Here is a 15,609-nt window from a genome sequence, read left to right as displayed (position 1 = left end):
GTTTGGCTGGCCAAGTTCTGTCCAGACCGGTAAGTCATAATCCACTTGCCTGTTTTCCCTATGAATTTGGGGTGCTAGGATTTATGCAATGTTTGTAAGTACCACACATTGTAATATATGGGTCCATGTTGGGATCATTTTCTGGAATGTCTTCAACTCTCTTCTAAGAACTAATGGTCACTTTTTTGCTTCTACTCACAGATGAATGAACCTTATACTCAAGGTAAGTTCTCCATATCTTCAGAATATTAATGTCTGTAAAATCTCCCAGAGATGTTCCTGAGATGAATTTACCTTTTTACCTCCTGATTTATGTATGTGACTCTCCCTCCCTGAAGATCTTTAGATGATACCCCATTATCTGTAGGGCCAGTGTGACTTAAAATGTGACCCAAGTAACATGAAAAATGGGGAACCCTGGTCTCCATTTTTTTTTCATTTTTGGGGAAATTACTTGGTTGAGAAAACATTTTCTGGTGGTTTAATTCGATGATAACTTTAAACTATTTTTGTACCAACACATTGCTCTTTGGCAAGATTTTCATATGAATCCCCAAAAACTGATAAACCACATGTTTGTGGATGTCTGGAATACACTAATACCGTCAGGACAAATGACAGCGTCCACAGCTTCATTCATGTTAAATGCTCCATCAGGTCTGTGTATGGAGTCTTGTCAAAATGTTTTCTAGGGATTCCAATAGAAACACAAACATGGTACTCAGCAGAGAGTATTAATGTGAACATAGCCTTGGTTGTGAATTTAGGTTGCCAGTCCTTTGTCGGAAATGTTACCAAGGCTCCTATTTTCCAAACATGACTCTAATTTATGCCAATGACCTGATCTGCTTCTATATGTGACAAGAAATACTTTTTACTTCATCAGATATAATAATCCCACAAATCTATATGTACTCATTATGTTATCCTGTGTTCATAGCGATAGCTCCTTGTCCTAACCTATTTTATCTCTACAGATGAAAGTAATTCTCTCCTGGACCCCACTGTATTTGAAGTCATCCAGGATGCAAACAAAGGTAAAATTTTTCAAAATTAATCCAAAAATTGATTTATTGCTTTTAGTCTGAATATTTAAGTTACTGTTGGGTTTAAAAAAAAAAGTAAAGAAAACTTTTTAGGCTGGATAATGCTGTTAATCTGGAGATATAGGGTTAATCTGCAGGTTAGTAGGGTTATGAAAGGTCCCGCTGATGTACTGAAAGTGCGTCAAACAGGAGTAAGTGAACTTCATTCATCGTAGCAGAAGACTTTCAGTCATAAGTGTTCCAGAGTAGCTGGGCAGGTTCACTTTAACTAGTCCATGAAGAATCGATAGATCATATCATGGATAATAGCAGAATATTGAATGGACATTAGTTCAAGACACCCTCTTTTACCAAAATTCCAGTGACTGAGAAAAGCCGGTCACCGCAGGCGAAATATACATTTATATGGTGGTAGCTGAAATTAATATGTGGACCGGATCTTGCCGAGTGAGATGACTTTTGTTAGTATATCTCCAGTCTAGCTCACTAAGGGGAATCTGGAGCAGAGGGTCTTCCGTCTATGTAGAGGTGGTCTATGTTTGGCCCAAAGTCCATGGGTGGTGTAGGTTTAGTGCTACATCTACATGCAGATGGCATTTGCTGGTGAAGGAACAGGGAACAAATAGAAGAGAATGACTGTAAATTCAGACTACATTGGGTATATAATAATAAAGACATAAGTTTGTATGAGATGTATACACAACTGTACCTTTTTTTCCACTAATATCTAGTGTGACGACAACAAAAATTAGATCTTTGTTTCCATCTTAGATGTTCAGTTATTGCTGAAAGAAGGTGATATAGCCGTTGACCTCAGACGTAATGCTAGGAAATGTAACACATGCAAGTGGCCGAAGAACGCCAATGGCATCGTCCCAGTACCATATACTATTTCTTCTCAGTACTGTAAGTGTCTCCTATTTGGTTTCTCATTGCTTTACTTGTTGTTACAAAACTAATGTCAATAGTATTAAACAGGTCTTCCAAAATTTTAATTTTTGAACTATTTCTGGGACAGTTGATTAATGATTAGCCACAGCAGATCATTGTCCACCTTGTGTACCCAGGCACAGCGCCACCCACACAGTTGTGGCTGTAGTTAGTACTGCAGTTAAATGCATTTCCTATCCAAGTGAATGGTATGCAGCTGCACGACCAGGTTCAGTTCTAGATAGATAGTACTGTGAATGGGTAATCTGTAAATATTACATAGCACTCACTAAGCATAAGCCACAAGGGTTTTGTGACAACTCAGACATTTGTGAAATAACAGGTTGAGTCTTTGACAGCAGCAGTGAGTACGAGCTCAATGCTGGAAGTGGACATCGCCCATGTGGTGCAAAAACCGTTGCAAAAAGTTTGGCCGAAATTCACCAAAAGGATGAAATAAGTAAAACATCCTTTATTGGCAAGATAAAATAGTTTCAAAAGATACATGCCAATAAAGACTTGATCAAGGGTAACTATAGACTCGAAACGCGTTGAATATTTTGAGACTATATTATCTTGGTAATAAATAATGTTTTATTTATATCATCCATTTGCTGAAACTCCTACAATTTTGTGGATTTGCATTTGTGCCCAGTGAGTAATATCCTATTCCAGAAGTGTATAATGTATTGATATGGTATTCATGGTGGCTCGCTTATCCGGAGCTAAGCTCAGCAACTCGAGTCTCAAGCACTAGGACATCAGCTGCATACAACCCTCTAAATGTGCTACATTTGTGTTGTGCCTATTCTAGCACAAAATAGTAAGGGAAGCCTTCCTTATCCACTAAATCTAGACAACACTGCCACCTCTCCTCACCGCAGCACACACTGTATATTCCATGGTACCTTTAAAGTCCTTTAACATCTTTTTCATTGTTGTTATTATAAATACAGGTATGACACTTATTTCATTGCAATAAAATTTTAATTTTATGGATATATTACATGTACACAGCATGCACACAGCAGTATTAAGACTGTTTAGAGCCGATCCGTCATCAGCTTTCACAATACAAACTACATAAATTAAAAAATAGATCTTATACTTGATGATGTTGATGTACTTGTTATGAAAATAGCTGTGCAATCCTTGGTCAAAGGTTAAATTTAATCCTCTCCCAAATAGCCCGATTGACACCTCCTCAGTGTCCCTTCTCCCTGCTGCCTAATCACTACCCTTCTAGCCTGACTGATAGCTCCTCAATGTCCCTTTTTCCTGATCTTGCTGCATCACCACCCATTTAGCCTGACTGATGACTCCTCAGTGTCCTTCCTCTGCTGCTGAGATCTCGCACTTATCAGTAGAAACTGTAGTTGTGAGCCTGGCTGTGTGACTACTGAAAACACTTGTACTGGATCAATCTCTATAGCTGGACTGATAAAATGCTCATTTTAATACCAGAATTATTTAGCCATTCTGACATGGACTTTCAATGTAGACACTCACGTCTCATCAAATATAAAAATATCAATTTAATAATGTATGCAGTTTGTATGGTTAAATTTGGTGACAAATCCTCTTTACGCTCACTTGATGTTACCTCTATAGCAATATATGGGCCATTCTGTATATCACTTTCTTCATACTGAACAATATTGGTGCATTTCATGAAGAAAAGTCAGAGAATGTTTGATTGAATGCCATTATATGCTGTAAAGGTCTACTTGTGAAATACAGGGTCCCCGTATGTGAGCACATGTTGTACCTAAGGAGCCCTGTACAGTGGTGCTTGAAAGTTTGTAAATACTTCAGAATTTTTCATACATCTGACCTAAAATCAGATTTTCACACAAGTCTAAAGTTAAGTATTTGGACTTATTGGCTGTATTTCATTCCCACATTAATATTATCCAATATCACAAGTCTGTGAGTGTCAAACATATGTAAACTTCTGATTTCAGTATCTTTTTCAGAAATGATTCCATCAAAACATTTTCGATAATCATTAATTAATCCTGAACATCGACTTGTAGGAATTATAGCCCATTCCTTCCCACAAAACTGCTTCTACTTTATGCTGGTGGGTTTTCTCCCATGAACTGCTCGCTTCAGGACTTTCTGCAACATGTCTATAAAATTTAGGTCACGACTATGACTTGGTCATTCAAAAAACTTTAGTTTTATAATTCTTCAATTATTCTTTTTTACCATGACTTGTATGCTTTGGATTGTTGTTTTGCTGTATTAACCGTGTTCTCTTGAGAGTCATCTCGTGGATTGATGTCCTGACAATTTCCTCTAGAATTTTCTAATAAAATTCAGAATTCATTGTTCCATCAATGATGGCAGCCATCCTGGTCCAGATGCAGCAAAACAGGCCCAAGCCATGATAATATCACCCCAGAGTTTCAAAGATGGTATGAGGTTTTAAAACATTATTGCACTATTTTTTTCTTTGTCCAAACATATTGAGCGCCATTTCAACCAAAAAGGTCTATTTTAGTCTCATCCATCTACAAAACATTGTTTTAATATCCTTCTTACTTGTCCAGAACATCTTTAGAAAACTGCAGATGGATAGAAATGTTTTTTTTTTCTTGGAGCACAGTGGGTTTCCCCTTACAATCCTGCCAAGTAAATCATAATTGAGCAATATCCTTCTTATGGTGGACTCATGAGCACTAACATTGGCTAAGACGAGAGAGGCCTTTAGTTACTAGACGATGCCTTGGGGTTCTTTGTGACCTAGTGGTCTATTAGACACCTAGATCTTTGTTGGTCAACCACTCTTGGGGAGGTTGGCAATCGTCTTCAATTTCCTCAGTTTGTATGCAATCTGACTGGATTTGTGGAGTGCAAGCTATTTAGAAATGGTTTTATAACCCTATCAAGTGTGATGAGCATCATCAATTCTCCTTCTGAGTTCCTCAGAAATCTGTCTGTGCCATGATATCCTTCCACAAATATGTTGTGAAAATTAGACTTTAGTAAATTCCTGTTCTTTAAATAAATCAGGTATTCCACTCACACATGATTGTCATCCCATTGATTTTAAAATACTATAAAATACTAGATTTTAAGTTTATCTTCAAATTTTTGGCTAATTCTAAAGCTTCACATACATTTGCTACTCGGGCATGTGATATTTGATCATTTTCTTAATTTAAAAAAGTCAAATTTTTTATCTTTTTTGCTAGCTTTCATTTACGTTTTAGGACTTTTGTGAGATTCTAAAGGATTCCCAAACATTTTCAAGCATCACTATGCGCCATTACAAAGGCGCTGTGTACACAGCTCTTCCTGATTTTACATATTTCAAATCTGATTTATGTAATCTTCTTATCTGCAGCGGCATCAGAAGTAACTCTGATCAATGAAGCCTTGAAGGAATTTGAGACAATGACCTGTGTGCAGTTTGTGAATCGGGTCTCTGAAACAGACTACCTCAGTATAGAATCTGGAGTGGGGTGAGTGGTAATATTTACTATTGACTATTGTCTATAGTCGATGACATAACTGTTTCATATTACAGATTGAGATGATTGAAATGTTTGAAATTCAATTTGCTTGCTTTGCCAATTCTTAGTTTAGTTTCAATTTTCAATGAATCTCTTTGCCACAAATCACAAGTACTGCTAAGACTTAAATTGCTCAGAAAAGTGTATCACTTTTTGAGGACTCCTAGGACTGTAGTGAACCCCTTTCAAGCTTTTATAAAATGTCAGTGAATTCACATCTGGGTAGAGGTAAGCAGATAATAATCCCACAAGCATTCCATCATACAGCTAGCTATGCTCACCAGCACAACTGACTGCACCATTCTTTCACTTTCCACACCAAGTTGCGACTGTTGGTTGTCATGGCCAGCGTCATCAGTGTCTTCATCATTTTCACTGTGATCCTCATTCTCAGCCTGTGCCTGTAAGGTGGCCAAAATGTTCCGACTCATGTCAATGCTCAGTTTCAGCTGACGGGGAACCATTCAGCAAGAAATTGCCTGTTTGAAGCACAAACTCCTTCACTGTATGGCTTTTGTTCTTCATGCTGTCAAGCTGTAAAATAACTTTATCTAGCAGGAACAAAAAGAATGAGGGTCGTGGGTGGAATCAATGCTGTGACCGGTAGCTGTTTATTCAGTCATGTCTTTTGAGGCAGATTTGGATCAAGTGTAAGAGGAGAGGGATCGCCACTCACTGGCAGTGAAACAGACATTATTCACAGCTGAGTAGGTTTCTCCCCCTGCCCTGGTTATGTTGATGCATCACTCCCACTCAAAACATTCATCCAATTTGCCATGAAAACAGAATACATTGTCCTGCCCAGTTGCTGTTCCATGTGTCTATGGTGTGGTGCATTTTTTTTGTGAGAACATTTTTCTGCACAAGAACGCATCCAGTAGGCACCCCTTTCTGTGAGAATAATGCTTCACACCAACACCATAATTTCTCAAAAGGTAGTAGGTACTGTATTATATGACCGCATCTGAACCATCAGCAACTTGATCAGGAGAGTTAGATTGCAACGCAGTGAAAAAAGTGTATGTAGAGGATACAGGCATACAATCAGGAATCTATATCAAGAGGTGTAAAGAGAAGTAGATGAAATACGACAGACAGTAGTTGTAAATAATGAGAACACTGAACAGTTACTATTTGAGGGTGCAGCGTCAGTGACAAAGATGAAACATGGCCATCAATCAGAGAGCCCCAAATTGTCCTCAAACCCTTTCTTCTCACACACTTCTCACACATGAACAGGTGATGTCACTTTGTGATGTAGAGCCATAGAATAGCCTTAGAATATTCAAGCCTGGACCTCATTTTCTCCTGCATGCTGTCAAAGATTTCTTCTGTGTACAATGTGGAAAAGATTTCCCACACCAATAATGCCCATTATCACATGGACATACAACTCATCCCACTGTGACAAGAGCTTTTAGGCACTGTTCAGCTTCCTCCACCAATAGCAGGTGTGGCATCACCTACTACAGAGCTGACCACGAAAGAAGCAGAATTTGCTTTGGAGGATCTTTTAGCCTCATGTTGCCTTCAAGTCATGTGACATTCTGAGGATGTGGGATGTAATAATCACCTAATCAGGTTAACAATGCACCTTTATTTTATTCCTTACAGCAATTCTGAATAGATAGTTGCAATGCAATTTTCCAAGTCCACAAGATTTCATCCCCGGGACCTTTGGATTGGCCCACAGTTTTGGTATCTCCCCCCAGCATAGTCTTTAGTCACAGTCCATGTTCCAAACCATGACCGTAGCACACGTCTCCCACTCGAGCCGGCAACAGTCCTTAATATAGTTCCTCACATCCAGACAATAGATCTCATGACCATAGCACGTGTATCAAGCTCCAGTCGGCAATCACATATAGCACAGTCCCAACAGAGGTTCTCTAAATGTCTTTGTGGGTTCAGTGATGGGCAGAAGAACAGACCTGTATTCCATCAGAAGGGGCCATGGCTCATTGGTCTGCTCCTGGAGATGGTCTATTCTCAAAAGGAGCCAGAGACTTGTTTATGATGAAACATCTTCCTTGGCCTTTGGAGTACTGCCCTAATTGAATGTCAGCTATATAAAATATTAAGTGTAATCGTGGCAGAAGAGTTTGACAGAACAAAACACTAATGACGTGTTGTGCATTCTGATCTACTCTCCCTAGTCTGTAATACCCTAAAATAGACACCGATATCCCTGCCTTATTATTTTTAGTGGCTAAGATTATCTTTCCTGATTGGCTGTGATAAACTATGTGATGTAATAGATGGAAGACATGGCGAAGCCTTTTAATATCATGTGAGCCTGCTGCTCTCTAGCTGATGCAATCTTAGGCAATGTGTGAAATGGTGCAGGGTATTTTATTTGGCAATTTATGCTGAGTCACAAACTTATCTTCCCAGATAAATGTCAATCTTACTAATATTACAATATGAAATATATGTAAGATTTCTTGTTTCGGTTTTATACATAGCTGCTGGTCTTACATTGGGAGAATATTAGGCAAACAGACCGTAAGCCTGTCCAGTCCAAGCTGCATGGTGTACGGTGTGATACAACATGAAGCTATGCACAATATTGGTTTCTTCCATGAACATACCAGAATGGACCGAGACAACTACATTGACATCTTATGGCAGAACATGGATCAAGGTGAGAAGTTTTACAAATGTGGTCAATCCTTTGAGTGGGTTCATGTGTGAGGCTCATTCCACCAATATCTACATTGTTCTTAGAGAGAATCTGCTAAATCTTTACATAACTTTCTTTAATACATAATAACCTTGTTCTCATCTCTTCCAGCTTACTACGGTAATTTTAATTCTGCTGATGGAAACACCTTTAGCATTCCTTATGATTATGCATCAGTGATGCATTACAACAAGTAAGTCCAGATGACAAATGTTCCTTGTTGTACCTTATTCCATTTACTGCTACTTCTTATTACAATATCACATGTTTTGGGTAAGAAAAAAAACTTTTGATATATTTTGTAATATCAAACTTCTGAGAGTCAAATTTCCATTACATTGTTAGAGGTATTCCCTAGGCAGATACTAAGTAGAGGTGTAGGGAGGCAAAATTGGAACTTGCGTTGACTCTAATCACCTTGGTCAGAATATTTAAATACCCTCAATGGAACATAATGAGTTTTATGGCACCCCCATGGTACCTTGTTACCAACACCCCTCCTATAAATCTTAACCCATGCCAAAAAGATTTATATTAAGTGTATAGGGTTATTCCATTATCAGTTCATGGCTGCTAATACGTGCATCCAAGTGATGACGACTGAGCAACGCTTTTCCCTTAAATTCCCATTCGCTCCATGTTTCTGTAGTGGTCAACATATAGAAAGTTAGTAATATGTCAGCTTTGAATGTAACCCTTTATAGAGATTTATTAGCTGCAGAAAATGGCTAAAAGTCCAACTACTGATATCAGTAGGCCAATAAAATAAAGTAGGGTTCATCGAAATGGGCAACACTGACCATATAAAACATGGCTAATCCAAATCTGCCAGATGGAGAACTGCTTTCCTTTGCTGCTTCACCCTGGTTGATAAAGTGGTTGTTTCACAATGGTGTCTCTAAGCTAACCGTAGATTCCCCCATAATTTTGCACTTGGTCAGTGTTGTTGTATCCCATTGACGGTTCTTCATCGGAACATCTCGCTGGCAGGAGTTTTACTTAGCAGTTTCACGGTGCAAACTGAAAGGAATTTACTCTGAGAAAAAGCACACTATGTGTAATGGAAATATGAATGACTACTTATGCATCCATCCATCATGACTGCTTTCTAAGTTTGAATTCCCAGTACTGGGCAAAATTGTAAAATACATCTTCACACTTTTTTTTTTATAGTTATGCCTATTCCAAAGACAATATTTTGCGTACAATAGTTCCAAAACCTGATCCTAGTGTGCCAATTGGACAGAGATCGGGAATGAGCAGTCTGGACGTGATGAAAATTAATGCCAACTACGGCTGCAGTAAGTTTCCTTTGCCTGATGTCTTCTCTCAAATCCTAATTGTTCTCATCTCTGTCATTTAATATGAACTTTACACTTCTCACTAACATTGTCTATTTATGTTACCACAAAAAACAAAAAAGACCTTTGTAGAGCAAAGCTGGTGACGACCTCAGGATCTCTTTCTGGAAACAGTTCCATGGCAAACCAAGGTGGTGGAAATTGTCTCTGGCTTATTCAAGTCCCATACATGAAGGTAAAATGAATACAGAAAAATATCATTGACCATAAAAATTAGATATTTGTAGATTTTTTTTTTTTATTTATCCAAACTAATAGCACTTTTTTTATTTTTGTCCCAGGTTTCATTGCAGTTTAGCAATCTTAATATCGCTTCTACTGACTATGTTAAAGTCTATGATGGTTTCTCTAAATCATCACCTGTCCTGCTGGACAGAACTTACGGATCTGGGCCAATCTTACCTCTGGTTTCTTCTGGGCGAAACATGCTTGTAGAGTTTGTGAAAACAAGCAGTTCCATGACCAGTACATTTACAGCCTCTTATGTCACTGGTAAGTGTTTAGCATTTGTTCTCAGATGGCCAAAAATATCCATCCAATGGTAAATGAATGGCCCTGATATCTTGATCAAAATGAACAATTAGCTCTGCCAATCCCACTAGCATCTTTTACTTCACCAAAGGCACATGGTATTTCAATATAAGGTGAGGAAATAAGTGGTGGATGAACACTTCTGAAGGTGAACCACGTACCTTGCCTTAGCTTCTGATTCCGCCCTCAGTCTGTACCCCTCCCCTATCCAGTGCAGAGGGGAGTAGTAGTGCACCATAGTACACCAACCAGGCTAACCAGGTAATACAAATAGGGGTAATGGAAAATATCAAACATACAAATATACACTCACATATAACAGAGGGATGCAGCGGGGAGTGAAGGATGGGGTTAAAGCAAAGTAGGAGAATAAAGGGAATTACATACTCAAAACCTAGCAACAGTCAGATAAATCCACCAACCGCCTTCTCCTATAATAACCAACAACAACCTCCAGCCATGCAGCATAAGCTGTTCTGACAATGAGTGCTAGCCAGGACACCGGTTATAGGAGATGAGAGTGGCTAACAGTGCACAATTGAGAGCCTAAACACTCCAGGAGCTCTCAACTGAGAAGATTAAGCCCTGCAATGCCAAAAGAAATTTATACTGTTTAATAAGAAGGTGAGGTGCTTCTAACCAGCGCAGGAGTAGGAGAAATCAGACGTCGCAGTCTTCTGGCTCCTCTTTGTCGAGATAAGCCTGTGACAGTCAGTCTACAAATCCACCAGAGTTTAGTGGCCAACGAATCTATTGACTGAAGACAAGGATCAGGAAAATGTAGAAGGGGCTACATGGCAAATCTGATTCTACCCAAAGATAATAATAATAAAAAAACTTCTTGTCCTATTATTATTCATTGTTTCTAATTTTGTTTTTTTTTGCTTTGTTTTTTATTTTTCAGTGTCTAAAAATTATTGGAAATGAAATCATCTATGAGAGGCACCAGCAGAAGATGGGAAAGATGAATACTTTTATTCCATCCATTTCAAACCTTTGTTCTCTATATATTTAAGGGGTCATCCGATTTAATAATTGTGTTAGGTCATAGTTGTGTATGCTGTAATAATTCATTGCGCATTTAGAAAGAAGACTTCCTCATAGCTTCTAGACTCTAAGCTCTTGTGAGCAGGACCCTCGCTGGTCTTGTTTATATTGTTGAATGTCTGATATTGTTTGTAGGTGTCCCCTCTGAATTGTAAAGTACCATGGAATATTTTGGTGCTATATAAATAAAATTATTATTAATTATTATTATTTCAATCTTCATTATGGGTTCTACCATCACAGAGAGAAGGACTGGGCTGTCCCCACCTCATTCTCTGTCATGTACACACTTTGTCCCAGTAATAAGCTGGTCTCTTTGCCTTCTATTTCTGGTATCTGCATTAAACACTACATAACATATCAGCAAGTGCTCAGGTCCTCTGCTGTGCAGATAAAGGGGACATTTTTTTCCATACTATTCACATTGAGATCAGATTGCTGACCGCCATGCACTGGAGTCTGGAGACAACCAACTGTGTTGGACCACCACAATTCCGCTGACGGTAAATACATAATTGATGCCACAGAAATCCCGACTGACACATTTAGTACAGTAGCGTCCAATCACACGTGCTGCAGTTCTGCTCTAACTCCGCCCAATCCAGCTGAACAATCTGCGCAGCTATCTCTCTCCTGGTTCCCGGCGTCACCGCGCATGGTGCATGGAGAGCAGGGCTGATGCTGTGGAGGAAGCCAGCGGGGCTGTGGAGGGAGAGAGCAGGAGAGCAGGGCTGTGGAGGAAGACAGCGGGGCTGTGGAGGGAGAGAGTAGGAGAGCAGGGCTGTGAAGGGAGAGAGCAGGAGAGGAGGGCTGTCGAGGAAGACAGCGGGGCTGTGGAGGGAGAGAGCGAGAGCGCAGGGCTGTGGAGGGAGAGAGCGGGAGAGCAGGGCTGTGGAGGAAGACAGCAGGGCTGTGGAGGGAGACAGCAGGAGAGCGGGGCTGTGAAGGAAGAGAGCAGGGCTGTGGAGGGAGAGAGCGGGAGAGCAGAGCTGTGGAGGAAGACAGCGGGGCTGTGGAGGGAGAGAGCGGGAGAGCGGGGCTGTGAAGGAAGAGAGAGGGGCTGTGGAGGGAGAGAGCAGGAGAGGGGGGCTGTGAATGAAGAGAGCAAGGCTGTGGAGGGAGAGAGCGGGGCTGTGAAGGAAGAGAGCAGGGCTGTGGAGGAAGAGAACGGGAGAGCAGGGCTGTGGCGGAAGACAGCAGCGCTGTGGAAGGGGAGAGCGGGACTGTGAAGGAAGAGAGCGGGGCTGTGGAGGGGGAGAGTGGGGCTGTGGAGGAAGACAGCGGGGCTATGGAGGGAGAGAGCGGGGCTGTGGAGGGAAAGAGTGGAGCTGAGGAGGGAGAGAGCGGGGCTGTGGAGGGAGACAGTGGGAGAGCAGGGCTGTGAAGGAAGGGAGCGGGGCTGTGGAGGGCTGTGGAGGGATAGAACGGGACGGCGGGAGGAGAGCGGGGCTGTGGAAGGAGAGCGTGATGGCGGGTGGATAGCAGGGCTGTTGAAGGGCAGAGCGTGATGGCGGGTGGAGAGCGGGATTGTTAAGGAAGAGAGCCGGACCCACAGTTAGGTACTATGCCTGGGCAGCGCCGGGCTCTTCAGCTAGTCTAATATATAAAGCTCAATGTGGGTGTGTATGTATGTATGTATGTATGTATGTATGTCTGGGATTGGCATCTGCACCGTCGCAGCTACAGCCACAAAATTTGGCACAGTCACACGTCTGGACCCCAAGAGCGTCATAGGCTATGTTGTGAGGCAAAATTTTAACCCCGCGCATTCCAATTCACCAAACAATTTTGCCCCTATCTACATACTGTAATGGGGAAAAAGTGTATGTATTGGCATCTGCATCGTCGTAGCTGCAGCCACAAAATTTTGCACAGTCACACGTCAGGACCCCGAGAGCATCATAGGCTATGTTGTGAGGCAAAATTTTAACCCTGCGCGTTCCAATTCACCAAACAATTTTGCCCCTATGTACATAATGGGAAAAAGTGCATGTATTGGCATCTGCACCGTCGTAGCTACAGCTACAAAATTTAGCAAAGTCACATGTCTGGACACTGAGAGCATCATAGGCTATGTTGTGAGCTGAAATTTTAACCCCGCGCGTTCCAATTCACCAAACAATTTTGCCCCTATCTACATAATGGGGAAAAAGTGAAAGGAAAACTGTTGGAGGCAAATTGACAGATGCCAGAAGTGAATGGGTCACCCCCACACACCCAGGGCAGCAGGGTACTCGGGACCGGGCCGGTGTCAAGGCGGGAATGTGTCACAGCAGCGGTGACCCGGTCCGTGGCCCTGGGCGCCCAATATCAATGGCGGTGATGTTATTGGTGTTAAAGTTTATTAGAATAGTTCGTGACGCCACCCGTGGTGTTTGGCAAGTAAGATGTTGAGCCAACGCTGCATGCAGATCCACTGGGACTGATGGTGTGGTGCAGCAAAGATGGTGTAGCTCCCCACAGGTGGAGCTGGAGTCCCAGGGCAGTGTAGGTGCAATGAATGAGGAGAGGCGCAGAATGGTATAGATGTTGTTACCCAGGTGTAGCGGTGCTGGAATAACTGGAGGACACTAGGGTGTGCGGTTCCAAGGCTTTACTCACTGTTTGCAGTTCACACACGCCTGCCTCCATACTTTGTTCTCCAGGTCAGGGCTCCAGCCAACCTCCAGGCCAGATAGGGTTCTCCCTTCCACACTCCGCCGATATGTACCTTCACTGAACGACTTCTCCAATGCGCCTTTAGGTGTGAAGCACTCCAGTACTTAGTTACCCTGGAATGCCTCTCTCTAGGTGTACCTAGTCTCTACTTGTATGACAGACAGCTGTAGCCTGCTTCGCAGACTCCTCACTGCGTCCCGGCTCTCTATTCAGTTGCTGTTGTGTCCCAAGTCTATGATGGGAGCAAGGCGTTAGTGGCTCACTACTCCTCCGGTGTCTGTTGCTGGACATAAAGATCCAATCAACCTCGGGGACCGGGCCCCGGCCTTTGCGCTCGGGACTGGAAGGGTTCTATATCTTTCTTCAACCAGCTTCCCACCATCCTTCTATTCTCCTTTGTTCCGATCTGTTCTCTCTCTCTTATGGAAGGTTAGGTTATCAATAGTGTTGAGCATTCCGATACCGCAAGTATCGGGTATCGGCCGATACTTGCTGTATCGGAATTCCGATACCGACTTCCGATATTTTTTCAATATCGGAAGTCGGCATCGGAATCGGAAGTTCAAAGTTGATTGACAGCCGAAATGACGTCATCATGATGCGCGGTGTGTGCGCATCATGATGCGCCGTCATTTCGGGCCTTCCGGGGGTCTCTGCCGGCCTGCCGGGGGGCTGTGTGGACTGCCCGGGGTCTGTACCGGCCTGCCGGGGGGCTGTGCCAGCCTGCCGGTGGTCTGTGCACCCTGTGGGGGTCTGTACCGGCCTGCCGGGGGGCTGTGCTGATGTCCGGGGGTCTGTGCAAGCATCGTCCGATGGGACTACAAGTCCCATCGGGCGATGCCTGCTACCATGACAGTGATTGACACATTAGCCAATGATGGGACAGTAGTAGTCCCATCATCCGGCCAATGTGTTAAATGTTTAAAGAAAAAAAAAAAAATATATATATATATATATATATATATATACTACATGCATGCTACATACATACCACATATATACTACATGCATGCTACATACATACCACATATATACTACATGCATGCTACATACATACTACATGCTACATACATACTACATATATACTACATGCATGCTACATACATACTGCATGCTACATACATACTACATACATACTACATACATACTACATACATACTACATACATACTACATACATACTACATGCTACATACATACCACATATATACTACATATATACTACATACATACTACATGCATGCTACATACATACTACATACATACCACATATATACTACATACATACTACATGCATGCTACATACAATACATACATAGACATACAGTACATATAACATAGAGTAACATATTTACCAATACTTGTCACATTGTTCCCCGAAGCCATTGTCTTTTACGGAATAAATATTAACATAACAAACCACAAAAATACTCACCCATGATCCGAAGCAGTCCACGAGTGTGTCCCACGACGATCTTGGGTAGAGAACTGCAGCATCAGCTGATGCTGCCGCTCTCTACGGGCTGCAGGAATCCAATGACGGAAGGTAGGTATCCTTCTGCACTGTATTCCTCCGCCACTTAAAAAAAAAAAGTCCCTAGTCTCACTTTATGCCATTGCTGTGTGGGAAATTCCCACACAGCAATGGCATAAAGTGAGACTAGGGACTTTTTTTTTTTTTAAGTGGCGGAGGAATACAGTGCGGAAGGATACCTACCTTCCGTCATTGGATTCCTGCAGCCCGTAGAGAGCGGCAGCATCAGCTGATGCTGCAGTTCTCTACCCAAGATCATCGTGGGACACACTCGTGGACTGCTTCGGATCATGGGTGAG

At 41.9% G+C, this 15,609-nt stretch overlaps 1 protein-coding gene across 1 annotated transcript; it reads left to right on the top strand.

The window, feature by feature from the left end:
• The first annotated feature begins 201 nt into the window (after positions 1-201).
• On the top strand, positions 202-11,274 carry LOC141083869 (astacin-like metalloendopeptidase). The gene is made up of 10 exons (XM_073568356.1): positions 202-223; positions 978-1,037; positions 1,818-1,952; positions 5,329-5,446; positions 7,963-8,141; positions 8,292-8,373; positions 9,354-9,481; positions 9,604-9,716; positions 9,823-10,033; positions 11,255-11,274. The coding sequence occupies exons 1-10, from the start codon at positions 202-204 to the stop codon at positions 11,272-11,274; spliced, it is 1,068 nt and encodes a 355-aa protein (XP_073424457.1).
• The last annotated feature ends 4,335 nt before the right edge of the window (positions 11,275-15,609 follow it).

This window comes from Dendrobates tinctorius, unplaced genomic scaffold, assembly GCF_039654945.1.
Source record: "Dendrobates tinctorius isolate UK_male_01 unplaced genomic scaffold, ASM3965494v1 ptg000021l, whole genome shotgun sequence".
NCBI lineage: Eukaryota > Metazoa > Chordata > Amphibia > Anura > Dendrobatidae > Dendrobates > Dendrobates tinctorius.
The sequence above is the reverse complement of the archived record's forward strand: the minus strand, read 5'-3'. Positions and strand labels throughout refer to the sequence as shown.